Source organism: Trachurus japonicus, chromosome 15 (genome assembly GCF_045865225.1).
Source record: "Trachurus japonicus isolate A0001 chromosome 15, Traja_1.0".
NCBI lineage: Eukaryota > Metazoa > Chordata > Actinopteri > Carangiformes > Carangidae > Trachurus > Trachurus japonicus.
In genome coordinates this window covers 10,892,129-10,919,017 of record NC_140921.1, presented here as the reverse complement: position 1 = coordinate 10,919,017, position 26,889 = coordinate 10,892,129, and the positions used below count along the sequence as shown (strand labels likewise).

Below are 26,889 nucleotides of genomic sequence, written 5' to 3'. Positions count from 1 at the left end.
AATTTGGTCAGCACTTAATTCCTAAAAAAGTATTTAATTAGCCTAGCGATGTGTGGAGATGTGTCAAAACCAATAACAATAATCTTAATAATTATAAACTGCAGTTCCAGACTACTTCACAAAAACATTATATTAAAATGATACAGAAAACACGAAGATTAGTGTACAGTAGTAAATAGTGTATATGTGAGTTAAAAGAATTTTGAGGTAGAGTGGAACATCTAGTGCGTTTACTGTGGGTACCTAAACAAAAAAGGTTTGTTTTTCCTTTAAACAAGACACCACAGGACCCAAGAGTAAAAACATACAATACAAGCTGAGTACTGATCATACAAAAAAGCCACCAATGTTGGACAATTGACCATATTTAAGACCAAAAAAGTGACTAAATATGCAAAACTAAATAAGTTAGAAATTAACATCACATCAATGGTTATAATATCATTATTATTATTATTATATTATTTTCCATTCATACAAATGAAAAGAAAGCGAAACATAGCTACATGACCTCTGTGTTGTTTTGGGTTGTATTGTGTTTCTGATTTTGAATTATTTCATTAAGTCCTGATAATTTGCAATAAGATTTTGTTCTGAGATAATGAATTCAAATTATTTAAGTGATTCCCAGACATTTTCTACAGTGCAGCGACATTTATGGTTTGCACTGCAATGTCTCAATTGGAATGAGTGTGCTTCGCAATGACCATGAATCTCAGACAAGTTAACTTCTCTTACAATAAATATGTACACTTAAATTGTTTCCATGCATTCGGACTACAATAATGTGTGTTAGCTTTTAAATGTTCTCAACAAGTGTTTTCACAAACTGTTTCAGCCAAGCGAAGATCGAATGTCTGACAGCTCTGTCCATCATGACATCCTGTCACATGATGATCCGGACAAACTGAAAATGTGACAATTAAGTGTCAGGTTAGAGTAATTGTAGGGAGTAAAGGAGCTAACCCTCTCTCTGAAACACCAACTTGGCCGTAATACATACACATGTACTTAACCATAGACATTCGCTGTCGACTTGTATATACTTTTCCCTCCTTCTCTATCAGTCTCTCTGTGTACCCCAAACACACCCCAGTCCTTTGAGGTTATCTTATAGCTGAGTTCTGTTCTTCGCGTTCTTTGCTACTAAATATAGGCTTCTGACCCATCTGTGAGAATGATTTTGTTCCCTTAATATCACCATCAGCACTTTCAGCTGGCCAACAGAGACTTTTCCCCCCGCCTTAACGCCCCCCCCCCATCCCTATTCATACTCCTAAGCTAAACCACCACCTCCTCCTCCCGTCTTGACACCAACATTACTGCCACCCACACCCCCAACCCTCTGGAAGATCTGCCATCTGAGTGTAGGGTGGCTTTTGCACTTCTCGGGACCTGGGTCCAGCCATACGTAGGGTCAGAGGCACTGAGGGGATTTGTAAACTTGTGATCGAGATCACCAGAATTGAGCCCTGGGTCTCCACTTCTCTGTTTGGTATTTATAGGGTCTCTTTCTCCAACAAGGATTACAACAAAAACCCGGTGAGTGGATCTGCATCCCATCGATGTGCTTTATTGTACTAATCAAGCAGCAGTTTGGGAATTAAATCTGGGAAGCAGGAATAAACATGTGCAACAAATTCCCACTCATTATTTCTGTGCATTGAGAAGCAGAAAACAAATAACAGAGGAAGACCTCGGCAATTCAAAAAAACTGATTACAACTTTGCTTTTGATGAGAATACTGTTGATTCTACCAAAAAATGATCTAGGAGTCACTTAACTGCTTTTAGATTTTCTTGGTACAGTACATCCTAAAATGACCTAAGGAATGGTGAATGTGCTGACCACCCCTCTCTGTGGGCGTTACAGAGATTTTATATAGTGTTACCAAAGCCTGACAGGAGGTTGTTAAATCTGAGCACAAGTAGTCCCTAAGCTTGTGATTATCTAACCACTAACTAAAGTGGTGCTGAAATCTTCCTTGTTAACATCCTCAACTACTCTGGACCCCATTCATGTTTTTGAGAGCGCTTCAAACATACACTCAGAACTGTTTTCTGGAGGTGTGTATTGTGTCCTTAAGGGTTGTCTCAAGCCCATTTGATAGTCGAATGACGCCATTACATGTCGCTAAAATGTCTTGGCTCCAAATGGCTTTTAAAAATAGCACCAGTGGGTTGAGTTACAGGCAGTAGATGAGATGTGATGTTTTGCCACTTGCCTGGGAATTAAAGAAACGATTGGGAGCTGGAGCTGCTAATATGCACGTAGACACATAAAACACTGTAATATAAGGATATTGTAAGAACCAGATGCATATCCGAAACAAGGGGGGTGAAAAATGGTGGTTATTAATGCAAATATGCTTTCACAGTGATTTATCTTGAAAGATGAGACAGAGCAAAGTATTACACCCACTTTCCCCCGCCAACATGTTCCCATGAAGGCTGCAGATTGGGGAATATGATCAGATGATATGAATAATGCCAAATGCTATTTTATGATCTTGAGGCCTACGCTTTTACTGCAGTAGAAAAGCACGGGGGTACATTGATCACCGATTTCTGCCCACAGCGTGCTTCTGTTTATGTTGACTCAGTCTGTGGACGGCTCTTGTTGCCCCCAAACAAAACAGAAACATGCATTGAGCTATATATTTCCTTTGAGGCAGACATCTGTTTCACTGGAGAATGCGGGGAATCCGAGGGCACTGACATCCCCCCTTGAACTTGAAAAATGAGCAGGGCTCGTGCTGCCTGTGTGTTACATTCAGGTCCCGTGGCTTCACTTTCAGGGGTTGTTGATGGCGCTAAGTGCTGACGGAGAACAGTGTTCTTGACACGCTGGTTGAAAACTAAAACAAAAACACTGATTCTGGTGCATTTGAGCCTCAGTCTGAAATTGAGGCTACAAAGACTTCAGATTTCATATACAGTATACTCGTCATATTGCTATCAGTAAAACTTCCTCTAAATGGTGCAAGGTTATGTGAAACACATTATGTAACTGACAACATCAAGCGAAACCTCCTCCAGTTGTTGCATTGAAAACACCACTTACTGTACTGTACTTCACTTTTATCAGTTTGCTTTCAATTTCTCCTCTGGGTTTGGTATTATTTTGCACTAAACATTCAAAATGCTTTGTTTGTTTTTGTCTTGAGACAAAGAGGTTGACTTTCATATTATGCTTCTATCCCTGGATTTTATTTTCCTCATTATCCTCTCCTGGCCTTTCAGACATGCCTCTGGGAACACCTGCCCCCGTAAACAAGCGGAAAAAGCCCTCCAAGATCATTACTGACCTATCACATATCACTCAGGATGGTAAGGCTTGCATGAATGTGAAATCAAATTTCCATATGGCTAGGATACTCCACTCAGCACAGCCGTTTCGTATAAACACAGCTTGTATAAATAAAGGGATGATAGGTGATAGTTACTGTAGGCGGGTACTAACCTTTCAGGATAAACACTATTATGTCTGCAGTGCAATTAAAACATAAGTGTAAAACATAACACAAAACAACAGCAACATTACAGAATCATTTCCTGGGTTTCACTTCTTTTTGTTACTACTTAGAATCTGAATAATATAAACAAATTATTTCTGTACGTGCCGGTGATTGGTCATCTTCCTGACTAATTGACCACGTGAAAGTTCATGAAATGTAAAAGATGAAAACAAATTGTTTGGGTGTTTTCTTACCTAGAGTACGAGTCGGAGCCCGAGGCATCTGAGTTCGATCTGGGAACAAAGATCAGGACTCCCAAAGACATCATGCTGGAGGAGCTCTCCCTGATGAAGAACCGAGGCTCCAAGATGTTCAAGATGAGGCAGCAGAGAGTGGAGAAATTCATCCATGAGAATAACCCAGATGTCTTCAGCAGTGAGTCAATGGTGAGAGTTCTTGGAGGAAAAAACAAAATCCAATCACTTATTTCTATAGATACAGATGAATGCTCTTTTTGTGGGATGATTGGTTATTTTTAATCACACTTCTTTCTTTCAGGACAACCTCCAGCAGTTCATGGGAGGTCAGATGGGCGGTGAGATGATAAACCTTGGTGGGCACTTTGTTAGCAAGCAGGGTGGACTGAATTTCATAGGGTTACAGACTGCTGGAGGAGCCCCTGTGCCTCCTCCAAAGCCTGGAAGCAAAGGTGCAGGAGCAGGAGGAGCGGGAGGAGCGGGAGGTGCAGGAGGTGCAGGAGGTGCAGGAGGAGTGGGTGGAGGTGAACATGGGAAAGGTGGACATCATGGAGAAGAAGGCTGGACTCCACTAAAAGGTTGGTATCACTTTTCATTTTAGAGCGATTCTGTTTTATGGCCCAGTGTCTTTTCTGCAGAAATTATTTAAATACACATTCACAAGAAAGGATTTATGTTCAAATAAATTAACATTCAAAATGTTGAAAATCATGTTCACACATGAAGATATGATTAAATAAATACATTTCTAGTCACTTTAATATAAGTTGATGAGGATGAGTGGAATGCTTATTCTGCTTCTTGTACAATAAAATGACAACTTACAAGTAACAAACATTCAAAAACAGACATTTTGTACAACAGGCTTTCACTTTCTTGCCAAGAGTTAAGACTGGAAAATGAATACAGCCCCTAGATATGTACAGCAACCAAGAAACCACCACCACCAGTAGCCAGTTAGCTTAGCATAAGGACTGGTAAGCACTAACCTGGCACAGTCACAAAATCAACCTTCCCGCGCTGCAGAAAATGTGGAAAAATTGAAACATTATATCCTGTTTGTTTAATTTGCACAGCAGAGACACCAAGAAGCCACATAACATGGTAAAGAAATAGTCGGGCACATAACTCCTGTAACAGGACACGTTAAAGTTATAATCGGTTAATTTGTGAACTTTGAAAGAATGGTAGTAGGTGCACTTTTTTTTTCTTTAGGACGGAGCCAGGCTAGCTCTTTCTCCATGTTTCCAGTCTATGTGCTGATCTGCAGTAAACTAAACTAGCTGCCAGTTCTAATTACACATTTAATGACCTGAGAGCGGTATTTTATAAGTGGTACCGTATATACCACTCTCAGGCAATAAAAATATGTTATAAATAAACTGATAAATGAAACAAACATTTTTCTCCAAAATGTTGATCCAAAAATATTGCATGATATCCTCTACATGTAGCTGTGTATGTTGCATTCACAGGAGGTGGAACAGATGATGCATCTAAGAAGCATATTCATGTGAAGATATACGTGTCACCCTGGGAGAAGGCCATGAAGGGCGATGAGGCTCTGATAGCCACTCTGAAAGGTGGAATGCCTGGTCCCGCCATGCACAAAGATCACCCTCACTACAAAAGCTTCAACAGGTACTTCCTTTAAGACCTGACCTTGTTGGTGCTTCGTGACAAAAAATGGCTTTAAAGGGATAGTTCAACATTTTGGCAAATTGGCCCATAGCCATGATCCCTCTTGTTCTAGGAGTAGGTTCGTTACCTTTAATTGTCGGTGCAAGCTATTTTTAGAACGGCGGAGCAGGGCCACGAGCTGCTCAGAGCTACGCTACAGAGGCTCATGGGATTTCTTGGTTTCCCTGATCAAACTCATCAAATACACAATCCAACAACTCCAAAACACTAAAGGCTTTTTAAAATCACCTTCCTACTCTGAGTGCCTCAGTTCCTGCTACTATCTAATATTTGGATCCTCACACTGAAGAGCACCAGAGGTAGAGACAAGAGACAAAGACAACTGATACCCATGCAGCACTCCATGCATGTTTTTTGATTGAACTCCAAAACACTCTGGTGGACAAGTTGTGACCTGCACATTCACCACGCTATGAGATAATAACAGAACGTTATGAGAAGGAGTTGTTTTAGAGGCAAATGAAGAGACTGCTTGCCGAAAAACTGCCCCCAATGGGAACGCGCATCAGCAGTTTTGCATGAATTTACCTCTAAAACAACTCTGTCTGGTAACGTTCTGTTATTATCTCATAGCGTGGTGAATGTGCAGGTCACCACTTGTCCACCAGAGCGTTTTGGAGTTGTTGGATTGTGTATTTGATGAGTTTGATGAGGGAAACCAAGAAATCCCATGAGCCGCTGTAGCGTAGCTCTGAGCAGCTCGCGGCTCTGCTCCGCTGTTCTAAAAACAGCTTGCACCAACAATTAAAGGTAACGAACCGACTCCTAAAACTATAGGGATTATGGCAATGGGCCACTTTGCCAAAATGTTGAACTATTCCTTTAATAACTCTCTCACCTTGCTTTGCCAGGACTGCCATGCCCTTTGGTGGCTTTGAGAAAGCCAAACAGTTCCTGAAATTCCAGCTGCCAGAAAAGGAGGAGACCAAAGAGGAGCCTGAACCTGCGGTGGTGTACCAGCATGAGATCGGCTGCCGGCCTTCCTTCAACCGCACTCCTATTGGCTGGGTGGGCAGCAGCGAGCCCAGCAGCATTCACATGGAAAATGATGTTGTGCCCTTCGATGGAGAGACCGACGAGCTGTGAAAAAATATTCATACTGTGATCACTCACTCACTGTGCATATACACACACACGCAAGCATGAATGCATGCATACACTTTGGCATGCACACATAAACACCATAGATGAGCTTACACGTTACTGTCATGCTGATGAATTTGAATCTTTGTGTGAATAATTGAAATCATACATGAAATGTGGTCATGTTCTTGCTCTGTATCTGGTTGTAAGGCAAAGAAACAAGATTAGATGTTATGGAGAGATGAAACATAAAAAGTTTATTTGTTAAGTTCATTAGTGGAGTATAAACCCTCCTTTAATCTGTCTGAGAAGTTATTGTTTTTGTGAGAAGTTGCAAATTTTGTCAATGAGGAAAGAATGAATCATGTATGAAGGATTGATTTATGCCAATTACTGTTGAACAACATGTCTTCATGTCAACTTGTTACCATATTTGTTATTTCCTAGTGCCTTATTTTGTTGATAAGAATCTCCAATCTTTTGTTGAGCAATGGAAATGCTACAGACCTGCCTGATTGAGGATGCATGCATAGAGTCAATTGCTGTTTCAGTAACCAACAGTTTATCCACAATAAAACTGTAACAACCCTCTAGATGAGTGATTAAATTGTCAGGGGAAATCTTTTTTCTTTTTTTTTGAGTGTGAAAATCCTTACCAGTTAAAGCAGAAGTAAGCGGAATATTTGTGTTAATGTAAGTCTTAACTTCCGACAGCAATCACTTATATAGAGTGTCTGTCAGTCACTCTGCTCTGCTGTAAGCCGAGGAGAAAACTTTCCTTGTATCCTACAACCTTTATCCAATGAGGAGAGAGAACGGCATGAAGGGCTGTGTGTGCAGCCAAGGGATGCGCGTGAATGTGGTGATGTAGGGACGAGGACCAATAGATCCATGACGAGGGCGGGGGCTGCTAACTCCATCTGCTGACAAGAAATTAGCCAAAACGACCGGATCGCTTACTTCTGCTTTAATTTTCCTGTGTTTGTTTCTTTACCAAATTCCAGAAATCTTAATAGTGTTGACTAATAGTTTATAAAAATGTACACTATACAGTGCAGAATATGAGAAATTAATGCAGCATATAGCCTATGACATAAGATGTGTCTTGTTAATAATATGGTATTGTGAAGTCAAAAATGATAGGGGTAAACCAGTCATTATGTTTTCTGTTAAATATCAAGGTAAGTATTTACATGAGTATCATCTCAGTCAGTGAATATCAAAGATGCTAAAAAGGACAGTTACTCCTACTTAAAAGTGCATCATGGTAGGCTACCAAAAGTAAAAGCAATCATTTGTCTGAGAGCTCGGTATATGTAATATTATTATAATCACAGTTTAAGGTAAAAGTATACAAAAAAACACAGTATTTTTTCCTGGCATAAGCTGACGAGCCACTCCGGTACAGTTGGGGGCGATCATACCCTGATGGGGAAAATATGCCACAGTGATGCAGGGAAAAGAAGGAGAGTCCAGTCCCTTTGAATGTTGGAAACAGGAGTGTGTAGTTAGCGGTATGTTCCTGTCAGACAGACAGACAGTGCAGTCTCCAACTTACAGCGACGCAATGAACACCAGCAGCCCAGTATTATTAGGTAACACTGCAACTCGTTTCAATGATTAGCATGTGTGTAACTTAGCTAACGTTAGCTAAATGTGCTTCAACTAGGAAAAGGAAAAGGAAAGCTTAAGTTTTCAGGTAACTCATTAATGTGGGGAAATAAAACAAAATGTCAATGGCCAAATCAACACGAAAGCGTATACACACACACACACACACACACACACACATACGCCGAAATGACTTTAGTAGTCTTATATTATCCATGTCGAGAGGATGTAAAGTAACGTTACCTGAGTTTGTTTGGCTTTACTTCACCTAGCCCGTCCGCTCGGCAGGGTTGCCACATTTGACTGATAGAAAGTAACCCAGTTTGACCGCAGTGCCGACCTACTCGTCTTGTTTTTAAGCGATATTCTTCAACATTTTTTGGAAAACTAAGTTAGCCGAATCCGTTATTGGTTGTCCCTGATTGCTACAGACCATTGACTGCACTGGTAACTATGGTTGAATTACTTAAAATACTGAAGAAAACATTAAAACGTGTTGATTCTCAGGCAAGTTCTGCTTTTATCATGAGCTGCGCCTTTTTGCTAATGAACGTAAGTTTCGTGCAAAAAATTAAAGTTATACTGATAAGTATAGATCACATTGAATCTAAAACGAGTTGTGTGTTCACGTTGACTGACATAAGACTCTGAGTTGATGAAAGAAATGACTGACATCGGGCGCTAGGGGTTGATAAAGTATCTTACCTGAACCGCTGCAGCTGTTGACCTCCCTTTTATACCACACAGTAGTTACAATATTTGATTCACTTTTAAGTTTAAACCCCACAGTATATTTGCTGACTTTTCAAATGTGGAAAAAGTCTTAATTGTACGAAAGTTGCCCAACAATAACAATTCTCACAACAAGTTTAACAACCAAATATAGCCTATCAATTTAAGAAACCTGCCCAACCTGGCAACATCGCCTAGCTTGTTTACACTGTGTTTCAAGTATTTTAATACATGTTTACTCTCTCAATTTGTACAGATGTGTGTTCTCAGATTTTCTAAAGAAAAAAGAAAAATATTTGTATTTAATTTTTTTAACGAACAGTACAGTACCACTGATACTTATTCATTTGAATACCTAACTACATATCTCTTAATCGCTGTATTTCAGGTGCACTATAGCACAGTGATTTATCCTGATGACATCAAAATCCAAGGCCCAGTTGGCTCCCCTGCCCTGGACAGAGATCCTTGCTTATTGGATACTGTCCTTTGGCTCACATCTGTACTCTTTCTACCAGCTGCACAGGTTCTCCAAAGGTAAGATATAGATTGACAGACATTAATAGGCTATTTGTTAAATTAATATGTGAGTAAATTGAGATGGAAATGCATAAAAACTTAAGTTAGTTCCTTTTTTGTTGTACCTCAGAGCATGAAGCAGGGTTAGAGAGAGGGTTCCAGCTGGAAAAAGGCCTTCTTAGGGGTTTTAAAAGGGTAAGGCCCATCTGAACCAACTTTATGTTGCACCTTTCATTCATAAATTAGAGCCTATTGAACCAGCCTCAAGTGTGTTTTTAAAGTCAGGCAACTTGTTTTTATTAGGACCCATTAGACTTTGAGTGGAGTTTCTGGACTGACTGGGCGAAGAAGTCTTTACTGTGGACCCTGACCGGTCATGGCATCATATCAAGATTGACCAACATCTTTTACCCCAAGGTAGGAAGCAGCAGCTGCCTCAGTGCTGTAGCTGTTAAGTGGATTATGTGAGAGATGTTTCCGTCCAACACATTTTTTCATGTTTCCCCAACAGCTTAGGGTGCCGGCACTCGCGGTATATGGCCTCTTAGCAGCCACCAGTGTGTTGGGGGTTAAAGGTGTGACGGTTCTGCTGGTACATCTGGGCCTGTCCTTTTCAGTGGCCCAGTTGCGCAAACCTGCTTTGTCATGGGCTTGTAACTTGCTGCTGCTCTCTACGATTCAGATCCAACCATTTCAAGACGTGCAGGTGGGTTTATTGCATGGCCAGCATCTCTATGGGTGTGTGTGTGTATATATAGGAACAGAAATAATGCAAATAAGCAAATCACTTTTACTGCGTCAACAACAAAATACAAGTTTCTCTGGCTACTTATCATATCTCTGCACTTATAAAATCATTAAACTTACACGATGCTAAACAATAAAACAATAAAGCTGTCATTTAATCCAAGGAAAATATGGTGATATGGTGAGGAAAATATGGTGATGATATGATGAAGGCCACCAATATTTATGTGATGTTGTATGAGAGTCACAGTTCAATCATATTTTACCATTTACCATCAAATGTAATGCTTACAAAGAACACAAGAGGGTGCAAGATACTTAAGGTACGTAAAGCCCACTCAGCCACATTATTCTTCACATTAAATCACTTGAAAATCATACATATCTATCAGTTCATTTCTATTTTCTGAGGAATAAGCTCAGTATCTTCCTTTCAGAGTGTGAAAACAGGAAGGAAAACAGTCCTCATAGCCTGTTGCAGTGATAATGAAATAACAACATCTACAAAGTGAGATTTTGTTGAATTGCTTTTTATTCAATACAACACAATGTTGAACATAATTAATTACAGACCAGAAAATATTATTGCTCCTTAAATCTATTCATTTCTTCATTGATTGACTATAATGCAAACTGGCTCTTGGTATTGCACTACTTTTACTTTTACATCTCTTAAAAAAAAACACCCTGCACAGTATTTGACACATCAGGCAAGAGTTGCAGCCTGGAAACTGTGCTCCAGTCACAATAGTTAGAGTAGACGAAGTGACACAGACCTGACAGACCTCTGCACGACTCCCAAGCTTGTCAAGCAGGCCTCATTAACCTTCAGCTTAAGCATATGTTTATCAGTGTTAGGGGAGCTGCTAATGGGTTTTTTTTTATTAGGTTAAGAATAATTTCAAAAGCAAATCTATATTTAGAGTCGGACTGACACTATTTATATATGAAGTCCCAGGGATGTTTTAAAAATAATTGGCCTTCTGACTGAATTTCACAGAGAAGCTGGTACAAGACCGAGGAGGAATACTATCTGCTGCTCTTCAGTGTTGCTGTCTGTGGACTTCGCTTCATCAGCTTCAGCCTGGAGCACTGCTGGTGCCCATCAGACCATGGTGGAGTTGTGCAGCTCTGTTGGTTGTTTTCATACACCTTCTATCATCCTTTTTTCTACAATGGACCCATTGTCACATACAAAGACTACACCGAGCAGGTAAGGAGAGCCATTTGAGATTTTTTGGTATAATCTTTGTACTTTTGGTAGATTTGGTTTGGTTTTTTTTGGTAGGGAAGCACCTGTTAACAACATGCTCTCCCCTTTCTCCACCTGCAGATGCGGAGGTCTACCGAGGAGACTGACAGGGACAAATCTGCTTCTCGTTACGTGTTCCTCAGATCGGCACGGATCATACTGTGGTGGTGCATTGCAGAATACATGATCCATGTAATGTACATGCACTCCATCCAGTCTAATGAGACCTATTTAGAAATTCTCCCTCCCTGGGCCTTGGGTAAGTCTTAAGGCTGGATGGTATTTTTGGCTTTCATGCACAGAATAATTTCAGCTTTAATGTTTCCCTGCCACTCAACATGTTTTCAAGATGCAGAATTTAAAATCATGTTGCCCCCACAGGATTTAGTCGGTTCTCAAACTCCCATCAAATATGGTGATTACTGGTTTACTCATTGCTCTTGCTTCATAATCCAGTTTTTCTCATGTGTGCTGTGAAGTGCTCCGTCTCTTAGAGTTTTCAGGAGGTGTTGGTAATTTATTCAAGTGGCTGATGCGGTCCATAAAAACTCGCCTTAATCATGAAAATGAGAAATTTGTTTGAAAACCTCCTTTCCCCTGCTTCACAGGTGGCCTGGCCCTGGCCCTCGTCCAGTTCTTCTATGTGAAGTACCTGGTTCTCTTTGGCCTTCCCTCCATGCTGGCTACTTTGGATAAACTACTTCCCCCAAAGCTTCCCTCTTGTGTCAGCATCATGTACAGTTTCACAGGGATGTGGAGGTGAGATCACACAGTGGAAGCTCACATAAATCACATAGATGCCTTAAATTTAGTATTATACAAATAGAATTCCTTAACAGTCCAGCGAATGGTGCAACTAGCATCGCTGCTATCCATGAGGAAAAGGTGCATGTAATGTGAAGTGCCTCGAGTGCACACTGTGCTTCGGCAATCAGATTCAGACTGGGCATGGTGAATTGTCTCATCTTCTGTTATTACTGGCAATCAGAGCAATAGGTCACCTCAGCAGCAGGAACATTATATCATTCTTAGACACTGGGGCTGAAATGGTTTGTTCACAGAGGCTGAGTTTGCAGTATTTTTTTTTTCCTCCTCTAAATAAAAACAGATTTGCAGCAGCTGTCCTGAGATAAATGAGAAAACAAAACAGAACAAAAAAGTCTGCATTTTAAAATCACCAAAACTAAAATGCCCTGTGTACCAGTTTTAAATACTGAAAATTCCCCATCTGAGTAAATTATACAGTCCAACAGTCCAACATAAAACAGGAAAGATATTTTATTATTCAGGTTCTGTAATGGTTCAGTTTGTATTCCTTTTCTCTCACAAACATGTCTTGATGAGTTATTTCCTTCACACCCACCACAATGTGAAATGATTTGTCATGAGGACTCCTTCCTTTATTAACCCAATTTTATACTTTTGTTACACAGCAGAAGGGGGAAAAAACCTATGCTCAGTTCATGCTGAAGGGGTCACAATTGCTCAGGTTAATAAACACACCCGCTGCAGTTTTTGTTACACAGGAATAAAGCAGCTTAATCAGCAGGACTTCATATATAAAACAGTCTAAAGACCACAATGTTTCTGCTTACATTTCAGGTATATACTGTACACAGCAGTGAATGTTTTGTGTTATAGTGCCATTTGTTTGGCCACTTTAGTGTTGTTGAAGTCCTCCAGGGCGCACAACACTTCCGGACAAAGAAATAGACTTTCAGCTCCAAATAAGCTATAAATACACTTAGTTGTCAGGTTTTATAGCTACACTTAGCCAAATGTTATACAGTCCTGTGATAAATTCCACATTCATGAAGGTTATAATGTCCAGTTTGTGTTTAAGACCATTTGTGTTTACTGTCTTGATCCAGCTGTGTAATCATTCTGGAGACTGCATGTTGTGGGGCCGTTTAACTGAATTGGATTATGCTGACAGGTGTTTCTATTATTTTGTCCACCCTATTTATATCACTGAGGGGAGGCTGAATAAAACAACTGCTTCCCTCTATAATCCAGTTCAACAGCAGCACAGACTGCAACCTTAAAAAATAATAATGTTTATTGATTTCTCTTGTGCTTTACAAAGGGCAATTAAATAATTTAGATTCAAAAGTAAAACTAATGTAAAGTTGTATTAACACCTAAGCACAAACTGAACATTAAAACCTTCATGAAGACAGGATTTATTGGAGGAGTTGTGTTGGCCTGCATTAATTTTAGCGTTTATGTACTGTACCTGATACAGTGGTGAACATTAGGTTAAACAGAACAAATATGCAATTAAATGCAAACCTCCTAACATGTATAATAAAACGGTGTGATAAAAGTGTACAATTGGAAGGGGGTGTAGAGTATAACTCTGCTCCTGAATGTAAAAAACATTAAGCTGCCTTAAATCCCAAGCATACCAAAAAAAGCTTGGGCTGGACGGCTGTGTTTTTGGTTTTGCAGTTAAAATGCATCGCCTGTAGTGGACTAGCTCGACCAATATGCTGACACTGATGCACTCCAATCCGGCCTGTGTGTGCTGAGTTGGCCAATGTTGACAACATTGATGGAATGCATAAAGCTGTCCACCGGCATCACTGAGCTAACAGCTCCAGTTTATAGACACCAGGAGAGCAGGAAAAAAAAGAAAAGAAAGAAAAACAGCTTTTCTAATCTTCTTAATGACTAAGAGCAGCCACGCAAACACACATGCGTCATACGGAAGAAGACAAGACACATTCCTCAGTTTCTCTGAAGCCCAGAGCTCAGGTGTTAATGCTATATCATTATTATTATTATGTAAATTTGTGACTCAAATATTCGTTTTTGTTCACTCTCAGGCACTTTGACGAGGGGCTGTATCGATGGCTCATCAGGTAAGAGGCACTTCATGAGCAGTGGACCGACTAATTCAGATGTTAATGTGAACTAAAAAGTGAGAGCTGTCATCTAATAAAAATCAAATTCTGTCTGTCTGTCTGTCTGTCTGTCTATCTATCTGTCTATCTATCTATCTATCTATCTATCTATCTATCTATCTATCTATCTATCTATCTATCTATCTATCTATCTATCTATCTATCTATCTATCTATCTATCTATCTATCTATCTATGTGTCCGTCTGTCTCTCTGTTTCTCTGTCTTAACTAGTGTGTTTAATCATACTGTTGCGCACTTATTGTGAAGAGCTCGTTTCCTGTGGGGCATTGAACTTGTCGGTTGAATATCCTTTAAAAAAAAAAGAGAAAAAGGTGCCATTCTCCAGCTGTGTCATCATAATAGACGAGGACGGTGCATTTGCATGTAGGCTTTCTCATGATTATGAGCTTGCATGTTGTTGCTGAATAGTTCCTGTGTTGTGTTACTGCTGCCGCACCCCAGAGAAATGCCTTCTTGTTTAATATGTGCATACGTAATGGGAGCATTATGTGTCTGCTCACTTGTAGTTTGGACAACGCACACTATTAGTTTGTCTGCTAATGATGCACACTTGGCTGAATGCAGCCTATTGAGAGTTTATGCTTGGCTTGATAGACGTGGGTTGCTACATTTGCGCTACAGTTGCACGGTTGTCAGAGATTACTGTGATATTCTGTGAAAATGTTCCCCCCGTCTTAGTTATTGTTCGCTAATTAGCGTTTGTGTTGTGTCTGGTTGTTTTCTTTAGTTCTGTGTTATACATGTCCTTTTTCAAACGCTGCAGACGAGTTTAAAATGAAATACGGCGGATAGCAGACAGTGGCTGTGGCTCCAATTAATTTGCTCAAGATCCCAGAATTTAAATTGCAAATGCAACTTTCTATTTTAATCTGTGTTTATTGGAAATTGTTTTCTCCCCTGCTTAATGGCATCACTTGCAATTATCCCGCTGCAGATGCGAAATGATACCCATGACACAATGCCCCGGCGTTCCTTCTTGTGAAAGAGCTTTTAAAGAGGTTTTAATGCAGTTCTGAAATTCTGTTGAAATTGTCTGAAGAGGGCTAGATGAGTGCGTAGGTGTTAAATGATGTGCTCCACATAACTCACTGACACCCCGTCTCCCTGGGCAGCTAAGTGGCTCATTCTTTGCCATTCCACTACGCTTTCCCCTTCCTGCACACCACACTCACATATATACAGTTACAGGCCAATAAGAGCTCTCAGTGTTTTTTTGGTTAAGTTATTGCAGTTTGAGTTTTGTGTGTGATCCCAAATACTAGGATGTATTAGTTGTAAATAAGTAAATAGGTGCATGGAAAGGGTTGGGTAAAGGTGAGCAATCAACTCTGGTTCTCATTGCACTTACAGAGATCATGTGAACAGTCTGTCTGTATAACAGCCTCCTCACTGTCTAATTTTAAAACTCTACCCACCTCTTTTCTTTGGCTTTTCACACCACGTAGGTTGTTGATTTTACAGTATGTGCACAGATATTTTATTTGGGGAGGACAGTCTATTTATTATGTTTTATTGTGTCTTTTGTCTTTAGTATTTTGTCTTTTTATTATGTTTTATGGTTTTTATGTTACTGTACAGCGCTTTGGAAACCTTTATGTGTTTTTAAAATTGTGCTTTATAAATAAAATGGATTGGATAACAGCAACAATAATAGCTGCCTGACAGTCTAGTTCATATTTGTCACTCTATAAAACCCTCTTGTTGTTGTCTGCATCATCAGTTTGCAGCAGGCAGGTATTAATGTAATGTCTCAAAATTATCATATTTTGATTAACATCTGTTTCCAATCCATCTGCATTTAGATGATCTGACCAGATGGATAGATGCTCAGTATGTTTAGGTATTCAGTCTGCTCTGGTGCCTCTCCATCTGCTCTTGCACCTACTTTCATCTTCCAGTATGGACAAGCTGGCCACTCTATTTAAGGCTCAGAAAATGCTGGCTCATCTTTCAGGAACATTGATTAGCCACAGGGTGGCTGAGATAATTAGTTCCCAGCTCAGCAACACTTAGATAGAATGTGATGTGATGTTTGTTTCGTGTGTCCGTGCGTTGGACTGATGTAACGTATTGAGACTGTCGACCCCTCCGGGACCGATGGAGTTTCTCACAATATCTGAGACCATTTCTTCTTCACAACGTGCGCCTGATTCTTTACTAATTATATTCACATCAAGTGGGCTGGTTGTTGCATGAGTACACAGCTGCTATATTTACACCACGTACAATATAATCTCATTTATGTACAACAGTGTAAAATCACATGAGCTATATGGTTGAATTTAGTTTTTTAGGATCAAATATTAATTTCACTTCACTGTCTGTCCTCAGTTTATGGGTTAAAATGCAAAAACAAGAAAGTATCTAAAACATGTGTCAGGAGTATTTTGTTCACGTCAAAGGAACCACTTTCGAATCATCTACCCAGTTGCAGCATTTTAAACAAGACTGCCTCAATTTTTGTTTCCACTGGACGTCAGAGCAACGTTTTCTTTGATTGAAAATCAATGAACGTGACATGATCATTTCTGCGACAGGTGTTCTTTGCAATTCACTGGTGCCATTGTGGCGCCATTTTCAGTGCTCTTTTGTTTTACATCTGCACCATTCAGTAGTGGCTGCAGCCAGATAATGAAATCACTAAATTGTCTGTCTGTCATTTCTTTGTCATTTTTCTTTGACTCTAAACTTCCTGAAAGGCAAGGCAAGGCAGTTTTATTTGTCTCAAAGGGTTTTACACAGCATCATAAAAACATCCTCTGCCCTTAGACCCTCACATCGACTGAGGAAAAACTCCCAGGAAAACCCCTTTAACAGGGAAAAAATTGGAGAAACCTCAGGGTGAGCGACAGAGGAGGGATCCCTCACCCAGGAAGGGCAGAAGTGCAATAGATGTTGTATACAGACAAGCAGTCTAAGCCTATAGCAGCGTAGCTATAAAATGCTTCAGGGCAGGAAGGTTTTAAGCCTGAACTTGGATATAGAGAGAGTGTCTGCCTCTCTGACCCTGAAAGCTTGAAACACTTGCTCTAATAGCTTATTTTTTTTCATGTTTCAGATACATCTACGTGCCGCTGGGAGGCTCGCGACACGGCCCTCTTTACAAGATGTTATCCACCGGTCTTGCGTTTGGATTCGTCTGTCTGTGGCACGGCGGCCATGACTACCTACAGTACTGGGCCCTGATGAATTGGGCTGGGATTCTGGTGGAAAACGGGCTGAAGTCTCTTTTTGCTTCACCCTTTATCCACCCCATCGTGGTAAGAGTGAAATCCAACATCTACCCAGTGCAGAATACATTTGACGGGAGGTTCATAAAGATGAGTGGACATGATGGGGTCATATAATCTGATTTAATAAGAGAGAATACCCAGAGGCACATTTAAACAGATCTAATAACACATCTAATTAGGGATGGGGATGGTGATATTGATACCAATTACATTATGGATTTGGCTTATCGGTCCGATTCTTTAGCAATTCCCTTAACGATTCCTGATCGATTTTCTCTGCAACAGGTAAGCTGTAAGCTCTAGATAGTTTGAGATATTTTGGAAGTGGTTCTTTTTACAGGAACCAGCTCTGGATTGAGGATTCCCATCTCTACATCTACAGAAACTGCCACACTCACAAAAACACTGATCTGAGTCTCGTTCCAATACATCAATAATAGATTCCTCCAGGCTCTTCATGCTTTTTGGCCTTGGCTCCACCAAAATAGAAATCAAATCTGATGGTACAGTGTCATCCTCCTAGTTTATGGTCACACAGGTCGTTAGAGTCAGGTGCTTTGAGTTCATTGTGTCTCTGATTTACGTTGAAAACCTCTCGTGGTCCTCCTGCATTTTACTTCTTTATTTACCGATTTTTCCAGGAGCAGAATTTCTCTCCGGCGATGAAAAGGCGCTCCATTGCCTTCCTCTCTGCCTTCTCCACCGCCATGCTCATCCTCTCTAATCTTGTGTTTCTTGGGGGGATACATGTTGGCAGAGTCTTCTGGAAGCGTGTCTTCATTCAAGGTAAATTGCCTTCCACAGCACTCACTCACTCAATATGATTTGTGCGTGCCTTTTATTTTGCAGGATTGTTTCAGCTGGGTTTTTTTTTTTAAAACGGTGTGGAGCATCAGTCATTACGGACATCACAGCCTGTCCTCCGGCTAAACGTAGCCCGTCTAAAGCAACAGAGAGGCCAGCTGACATAGACTGAAAGTAAAATCATAAATAAAATATAATACAGCGATTAAAAATGCCGCTGTTCAGTAGGTTTGTGTATATATATAGCTGTACCCTCAGTGGATGGGTGAGGCTGTGGTCATACTGGAGCATTTTATGCATCTGTTTGGGCAAACTCTCCCAAATAGAGAGACATCTGCTTCATGGTGGTGCCAGTCCCTGTTTTGCTCCCCGTGTCTTTATTTGGCTCATTTAGTACCTAAAGCAAGATGGCAGATTCTCCACAAGTCTGTCCACACATGATAAGCAGCCAGAGCTTCACTTCACCACAGTCGATACAACATCATATAACTCATATGATTTATTAATAAGAGCTGTTCATTCATGCTGAATGAGAATGCACGGGTTAATGTTTTGTTTTGTTATTTAAAAGCAGCTGTACTTGAGATTTTGCTACTTAGAGGCAGCAAATCAACAACAAGTGTTGTGTTTACAAGCTGTAAACACAGCACCGACATCTTTATAAAGTTGGTACGAGTGTTACAATCTTAGCAAACAGATGCCTGTTTACCACTGAGCTGACACAGGGCAGCTTGGTTTTTTTTTTTTTTTTGGTTTCTGTCTCCACCAAATGCTGAGGGAAATATCTGCTAAATGCTCCACCGTGGTCATCACCAGGCAGCGAGGTGCTAACTCTGTCTGTGTGCTGTTTGCTGCAGGGCAGGTTGAGCACAGTGGGTGTATCAAAGCTTTTTTTTTTTTTTTTTTTTAATGTTGAAAGCGTCTGCCTGCTGCAGGAAACGGGGTTAATGAGAGCCATGAGACAGAACCAAAAGTTGTGAGGCCATGAAGCTAAAACATGGTGCTCCTCTTCAAAGATCATTTTTTATATATTGTTAATATGAAAAGATTCACCTCTTTCATTTAAATTAGATTAGTATTATATGTCTGGAAAGGTTCAGTCTCTTCTGAATAAGAGAGACACATTTAAACTTGTTGCTCGTCTCACACTGTCTGTTCTCTACTGTCTTCGTTTTAGCCTTTTCTCAATTTGCTCTTCAGAGGAGGGCATGTTCCCTTCAGATTAACTGACGGGGTTGAGTCTTAGCTGCCTGACGAAGGTCGTATCCCAGTCACTAGTTCAGCTTCATTGTGACAGTGATCATTTGTTGGAGGCCTGGCAGGGCTCACAGCAAACGGCGTGAAACATAGTGCTTCTTCTCACACTCCTGACCCCTTTCATACACACAATACTGTAGACGTGGTGTAAATAAGTTAAAAGAAACCTATAAATAAGAACAGGGTGTTTGAAAGAAACATTTCTGCTGTGAATTATTCAGAGTAAGAACTAAAAAAGTCTTAACAGCGAATCTGAGTTTGCTTTTTACGATGAACATTAAAGTGCTAAAAATAAACACCTAACGTGGTTATACATGGATCTGAACAAACCACTTCATAATTTTCTCACTTTCACTGAGTTATTGTGTTTTTGTACTTTAAATTGAGAAATAATGGATCCTCCAGAAATGCCTGAAGCTATTCTTTATGTCTGTGATGTCTGTGTAATAAATCACCGGGGGGGAGTCGCGGTTTGCTTCATTAGCATGAAATCAATGCTTTTAAATCAGCCTGTCTGGGATTTTTACAAGTGCAGGCAGTAGTGTAATTGCACTCTGACCTCTCTGCTGAAAAACAAATTCCTAATCACACTGTGTGTCTATAGCCGTATATGTTTATTGAGGAGCTAAGTGTAAGTGGCCACCTGATTGCCCCTCGGTAAGATCACTCTGAAGTCGCAGTCCTGAGGCTGCAACAGAGCAGAAGACACTTTGCCTCATATTCATTTAACAATATGAGTCATCGCATTAAATTATAGTGTCGGTAATAAAAAATGTTGTGATCGTCCTGTCTAATTTTCATCGTTATGCTTGAAATTAAGAAGTCACTTAAAACTCCAAACTATTTGTCATCACTCGGTACTTTTACTTAATATATGAAGCCACTCAGAGCTGAGGTGATTAATGAAGAAGCAATCGATTAGTTTACCATAAATAAATTAAGCTGCAGCTTTTTTGATAATCAAGTTAATGTTATCTCCATTATTAGGCAAAAAATAACAAATATTTATGGTTATTTCTCCCATTTCTCCGTTATTCAAGTATAAGGTTGTATTAAACCAAATAACTTTGGGTTTTGGATATTTCTGATATAGCAAGAGCTGAAGACATGGTCTTGGGCTCGAAGATATTAGAAAGTAGCATCTTGTCTTGATTCTTCATTGTTTTCTGATGTTTTCTAGACCAAATATATAATCAATAAACTAAAGAAGTACTTTCAGTGTTATGTTTTCCACTTTTGGCTCTGTCCTCTTAGTCTAAAAGTCATGTCTGACAATGTTTCTTCATCAGAAGTAACTGTTTTACTTACTTTAAGCCTCTTTCTATTTTAAAATGTACTGATATGTCTTGTAAGTCTGGTGCTGATATGTGAGTTATATTATAAGGCTGTCACAATATTATACTTTTACTACAGGATTATCATGGCAACTGATACTGTAACAATCATTACCAGTAAATCTCATGTCAGCAGGATTCATTGCTTGGCCACTTGAATATCAACCAGTACCATCAAATATTGAGAAACTTCTTGACCCAAAGAAAGAAAGTTTCTAAAGTTTCCTCTCCTCGAGCGATCTCACTTGCAGAGCTAAAAGAAAAAAAAAAGGTCACACTTGGTCAAACCAGAGAGTTCTCCTTTGTTTCCATCTGTCTTATAATATCAGAGCTGAACCTTACAAGTTGTCAGTCTCTACTTGGCTGAGCAGCGCGCTCCTTCTGATCACTAATCAGCTTTGTATTTAGTCTTGAGTCGCCGCTCTGCCCGCGGCCTTTTTCACTTCATTTGAACTCGACACACTCTGCTAATCAAGTGGCTAAAGAAACCGGTTTAATTACAGCCCGGTTTGATTAGAGCCACAGTAACATGCAACTGGAGGAAATAGGCTTCAAGTTTTTTTCCACTCTCCATCTCTTTACTGAGGCTTGGTAATTAGTAGTTTTGCCTCTTAATAACATTTGGCTGGTGGTGTTTGCTTGTGTTCTGCAGCGGCTGGATGACTGGATAGAAAATATGTTTCACGCTGAGGGTGTTAATGAAATGTACATACCTGCAAAGACAAAACACTGGGACGTGGCTCATGGTGCATGCAGAGCCCCGGGCTAAAATGCTATGAATCATTAATTTGCATTTACATAATATTTCAAAAGTGAGCTTGAAGATGATTCATTTCATATTATAGTAGATAAATAATTACCTTAATTGACTGGAAACATCATAAAGGCTGTTTTTAAAGAATACAAAATATAATTTGCCAAACCACACAAAACAAAACTTCACATCGGTTTACCATAAAAATATTTATCATTAAAATACGGCACTGCAAGCCTCAACACACGTCACCTTCACAGGAAACTGACAGTACAGCTGTGCATAAAGCAGCGTGTGTGTGTGTGTGTGTGTGTGTGTGTGTGTGTGTGTGTGTGTGTACAGTACGTGAATGAGATTCTGACATGAATAGAAAAGAATAGACCATTGAAAAGCATTGTGGGTGCAGGTGCAGGTTACTGAGATAATCTGGAGCCAAGCCAGTTGTGGAGGAGGTGCAGAGTAGACAGCTGTCCTTACCTGGCTGCTCGGCCCTCGAAGAAGCTGCTATAAATAGAAAACAGAAAATAACCGTAACGCAGTAGAGCAGAGAAGAGAGAACTGACCAAATTCTTACTCTCTGTATCTCTGCAGCTCTTGTATAAGAATTCAAGTCTTCGAGTTCATCGGTTTTCTCTTGTACTTCCAGGCTGGTCCACCATGGCTCCACCGATGCTGGCCTTCCTCTACTGCTTCGCTCAGATCGGACTGGAGTGGACTTCTCCCCCGCCGTGAGTCACCTTGACTTTGTGACAGAGTGAGAATGCCGGACATCCAGAACCACGACCTGCTGAGTCCACTGCCTTGTGTTCACCACCCACCGTCCTCACCTGGCTCAAGTGCAGCTGAGCAGCCATTTTTTTTTGTTTTCACAACCTGCTGCAGGACCGGGGCCAAATCTGTCCTCACACTCAGATTTAAACTTTAGACTTTTTTATGGTAAATTTAAATGCACATACATTGTAATATATTGAAAATAATACTGTAAATGTACAGCGGTTGCCAATGTAAGTCATGTTTTTGCCTCGGCTGTGTTGAGGCACGTTTAAGCTGCAGTGAATCACTGTTATATAGAAACCGTGAGGGCCAAATATGGACCTCTGACTCCGTCACAGCTATGTGGCTCTGATAAGGTATTGCTCAGTGGTGCGGTGAGCTGGAGAAATGCTAATTTCACATTTACCATCCTCCTCCAGCTCGCCACAGAAACGGTTGCGTATTCAGAGGTTGTCAATAGACACTGAGGCCTGAGTGGAGCGGCTGGAACCCGATCAATGTCTTTATTTCCCTGTAGAATGACACTAACATTAGAAGATGTAGAGCACCTATACCCTGCAGATTTCAAGTCAACACTTTTACACTGGAAATTAGAGGAAAATTAATTGTGGAGCAAGAATTTTTTTTAAATCACACAATATGTTTGACATTTTTCGCTAATATGCTGTTGTAATACCAACAACATTTACCAAATCCAGTGAAAGTCAGTTGCCATGTCTGGATTTAAACTTTTTATGTGAAGTTTCAAGATCTCAAAAGTCTCTCTCTCCACATCCATTTTATTATAGATGCTGGGCATGATGAAATGAGTCATCCTTAGCCACAGTGCACCAACTTTATTTATGTCCTGAAACCATGTACAGTCTTTTTATTCAGCCGATGTCTGATACATACTCAACTGTGCAGAGTTTTTTTTAGACATGTTGAAGGAGTCAAACTGTTCACTGCCCACTGATTGACAAACTCCTTCAGTCTCGAACAAAATCATAAAACTCCTCCAGGAATTTAAAGTTTTCAGAAAGTACCAAAAAAAAAAAAAGTTTTTTTTATCAGAGTTGCAGAGAAGTTTGTGTAAAATCCAATCTTGTTATATATTCTTCTACAAATCCCAAGAACAAATCAAACAAACTAAAATCAATAATGTGTTGGTCTGTTTCTAAATGATTTCTGACTTCTGACTTCTCAGCCTCAAATCAATTTGCAAAAACAAACATTAATCTTTAAGAAAATAATGAAATAATATATACTTTTTTTTCATAAAAGGTGGTTGTTTCCTTAAACAGCTGGTCGGTTTGCTGTTTAGCATAAATGAAATGAAAGGAAATGAAATAGTAGTAAATTGTTTGTTTATCCAGGACTGTTTTGAATGGCGGATGAATACATGTTTTACTGGTGAGAAGTTACAGCAGCAGGACTGTGTTAAATAATGACTGACTGAAGGTTTCAGCTATTTGGTATTTGATCTTTTCATTGGATTTGTTGACCACATGAAAAATATAGAATATAATGGCTTTTGTTAAGAGTTAAATAAACGTAGTAGGTATGAGTTAAGTGTATAAGTTCATTGTCATCAGCTGGGTTTTTTTTTTTTTTTTACCAAATAACAAAATCAGTCAACTGACAGAAAATTATTCAGCAGTTATTTTGATTATTGATATCTCATTAAAATTATTTTTGAAGTAAAGGTTGTGTTGAGTCTGTGAGGATTTCCCAAGTCTCTTTGTTTTTGTTTTCCAAATCCAGATGATGAAATTGATGGAAATTCATATTCCAAATACTTTACTGGGAAAATAATCTGGATCCTAACTGACAATATAAAAACCATTATTTGCAGCTTCAGTAAAGATCATCCAGTTGATCTTGTCTGTTAATCTAATACGAAGCCTGAAGAAAAAGCTGTTAACTTCCAGACATGAAACCAATGAGTAGCAGTCTAGTTTCTTTAAGTTTAGTTAAAGGTGATGAATTCCTAAAAGTGTTGGCATCTGCCTCAAATAATTGACTTTGTCAGGTTTTACTGGTTCGTCAGCAGCTTTAAAAGGTAAAACTGTGTTGTGGGAATTAACATAAAGCTGCTTTAAAAAGCTTATCTGAGCTTTTTTTGTGTGTCTTTTGAGCTTAGAAAGTTTGATGTTGCAGGAACAATTTGATCCTCTTCAATATTCATAGTGCACAATAAGGAAATCACACAGCTTGAGGCCTCCAGGAAGATTAGTTTAAGAATGAGTGAATTTTAAGTCGGAGGTGTTATCACTGATATTTATCACTAACCAATCTCTCCTGCAGCAACAGCTGATTGTTCTCTATCAGTCGTCCATCTTCTGTGAACAGGACTGCCGCTCACATGTCGTATTATAGTGCGAGATGTGTTGTCGGTAAACAATAAAAGTAGTGCATAATCTGGACTCTGAGGATCTGCTTCCATTAGCTGATGTCTGTTCTTGGGATTATCACATCTGTGGCACTAAGTAGGATCAGTGTGAGCGGGGGTCATGGAGAAATCCTCTTAAATGAGCACAAAACTGTGAGGTTTATCTGACGTAAGACGATCAGCCGAGGAGAAAAACACCTGCTGACTAACACTTTCTCAGAAGGGAGAGGGAGAGGCGTCCTTATCATCACGCTGTGAGACTGACAAGACAACTCTCCGAGGTCACAGTGGAGGCAGCACGCCCGCCCGGCGCCTACAGAGAACAGACAGGCTACAGTATACGTATAAAATATTTATTATGAATAGCACAGTACTGTATGTCACAGTTGATAACAAAGTTCCCATTGTGCTTGAAATAGTTACATTTCTCATCACATGACGTGTGAACATGGACGCATGTGCATATTACATGAACCTTACACCGAACTCTTCTCTCTCTTAAGAATCTAAACATTGCAATATAATCTGTGCATATACAGTACATGTACATAGACATATATGTTTGTGTGTCGGGCTTCATAACCAGGCAGCTGTCGAGAGCTGACCACAAAAATAGTTCTGTGTTCAAATCAAAGCAGCGACGGTAATTTTACTTTGTGTGTGTGTGTGTACGGGGCAAAATGTTATAGGCACAGTGCTGCATGCGTCTCCATAGCAATCAGAGGTGATGGTGATGGCTTTAATAATATGAAGTGGTACTGTAGTGCACTACGATAAAGGTCTTTCTTCTCACTGGTCCTTATTTTTGTCACTCTCAGGACTTTCTGTGTTTATAAATGTTACAGCACAGTCTAGATTCACATTGCTCTCAAGGATCTTGTCTCTGAATTTTAGAGTGCACATACATCCCATTTTTAGTGCCGCATATTTATGGTGCTGGTAAAACAATCACACATTCTTGAGAGAGGTGGAAGTGAAAGCACCGTCTCCATCTGCTTCATCTGTCTAGTTGGACTTAAAATCAGATTTTTAGCTGGAACAGAATTCATTTTTTCTTATTGATTTTTACTGTGCAAATACTAAAATATGCTTCTGTTCCCATTAAGGTAAAAAAAATAAATAAAGAAAAGTAGCACACTTACATCATGAAAGATTAAAGAACTTCCTACAAAAGACAGACTTCATAAGTCATTCAAAATTAATGTTTAAAATACACAAACATCCTTGTTTCTGTCATTCATTTGTGTCATTGGTGAAATGAACCAGCTGTTTATTGTGGGTAAAATGAAAATATGCAACCATAAGTGACCTGAGAAAGAAAAAAAATACAATTTATAAAATAAATATTACTTTCTTTGTGGGGTTAGAATGATTGAATCACATAAATAATGAAAAAGCAGTAGCTATGACAGTCAGCACCTCATTATGGGACATTGTTATGCATTGTTGATTTTATTAAAAGTTTAAAACATTTTGGTAAGTCAATGATTTTCAAATGACAGGGGTTTGGCCATTGTCTTTTTGTCATTTTTGTCTTTGGGGCAGATTGGAGGCTACGGTTAGGTAAATGACAAAATGGGCTGAGTTCAGCATTACTTATTTTTAAGTACCGGTAAGTCTGATGCTGAATAGCATTTCCGCTAGCTGTTTCCTGTTGTCTCTAGTCTTAGTATATTTCTTTTTTCAGTAAACATGTACATGAATAATTGTGTTACTTTCTGTACTTGTAGGTGATAAAGATAGGGCTGTATAGTGGTTTAAGTGTCTCACGTGCAGGTTAGTTTACATTAAAAAGTAACATAGTAGATCTTGTAAACTAGTTATGGTCAATCTGGACTGTCATACTTTACAAACTTTTGTGATTCAGAATGGGACTTAAAATCCTTAAATAATAATAATACAAAAATCTAAATAAAATTATTTGTTCTGTTTGTTCATAGGGAATTCATATACTGTATACTGTGATAATGGGATACTAAGTTTTTTTTAAAAATAGCTTGGGTGTTTCATGATATTACTGTATCATGCCACACATTTGGCCTTTAGCTTGGTGGCAAATGCGCCATTTAACATT

General features: G+C 39.5%; 2 protein-coding genes across 3 annotated transcripts; both read left to right on the top strand.

Annotated features, from left to right (window-relative positions):
- The first annotated feature begins 1,381 nt into the window (after nucleotides 1–1,381).
- Nucleotides 1,382–7,120, top strand: myoz1a (myozenin 1a). 2 transcript variants are annotated; one of them, XM_085799528.1, is made up of 6 exons: nucleotides 1,382–1,542; nucleotides 3,243–3,329; nucleotides 3,716–3,903; nucleotides 4,016–4,292; nucleotides 5,193–5,355; nucleotides 6,267–7,120. In XM_085799528.1, the coding sequence occupies exons 2-6, from the start codon at nucleotides 3,245–3,247 to the stop codon at nucleotides 6,499–6,501; spliced, it is 948 nt and encodes a 315-aa protein (XP_085655654.1). In that variant the 5' UTR covers nucleotides 1,382–1,542; nucleotides 3,243–3,244; the 3' UTR covers nucleotides 6,502–7,120. The 2 variants fall into 2 exon arrangements, with proteins under 2 accessions (XP_085655654.1, XP_085655653.1); XM_085799527.1 differs by having other exon boundaries at nucleotides 5,190–5,355.
- An 848-nt stretch (nucleotides 7,121–7,968) lies between these two features.
- hhat (hedgehog acyltransferase) lies at nucleotides 7,969–23,198 on the top strand. Its single transcript, XM_085799526.1, has 12 exons — nucleotides 7,969–8,093; nucleotides 9,230–9,378; nucleotides 9,491–9,555; nucleotides 9,664–9,777; nucleotides 9,872–10,066; nucleotides 11,108–11,320; nucleotides 11,441–11,618; nucleotides 11,968–12,118; nucleotides 14,188–14,223; nucleotides 17,347–17,548; nucleotides 18,163–18,307; nucleotides 22,317–23,198. The coding sequence occupies exons 2-12, from the start codon at nucleotides 9,258–9,260 to the stop codon at nucleotides 22,400–22,402; spliced, it is 1,506 nt and encodes a 501-aa protein (XP_085655652.1). The 5' UTR covers nucleotides 7,969–8,093; nucleotides 9,230–9,257; the 3' UTR covers nucleotides 22,403–23,198.
- Nucleotides 23,199–26,889: the final 3,691 nt, after the last annotated feature.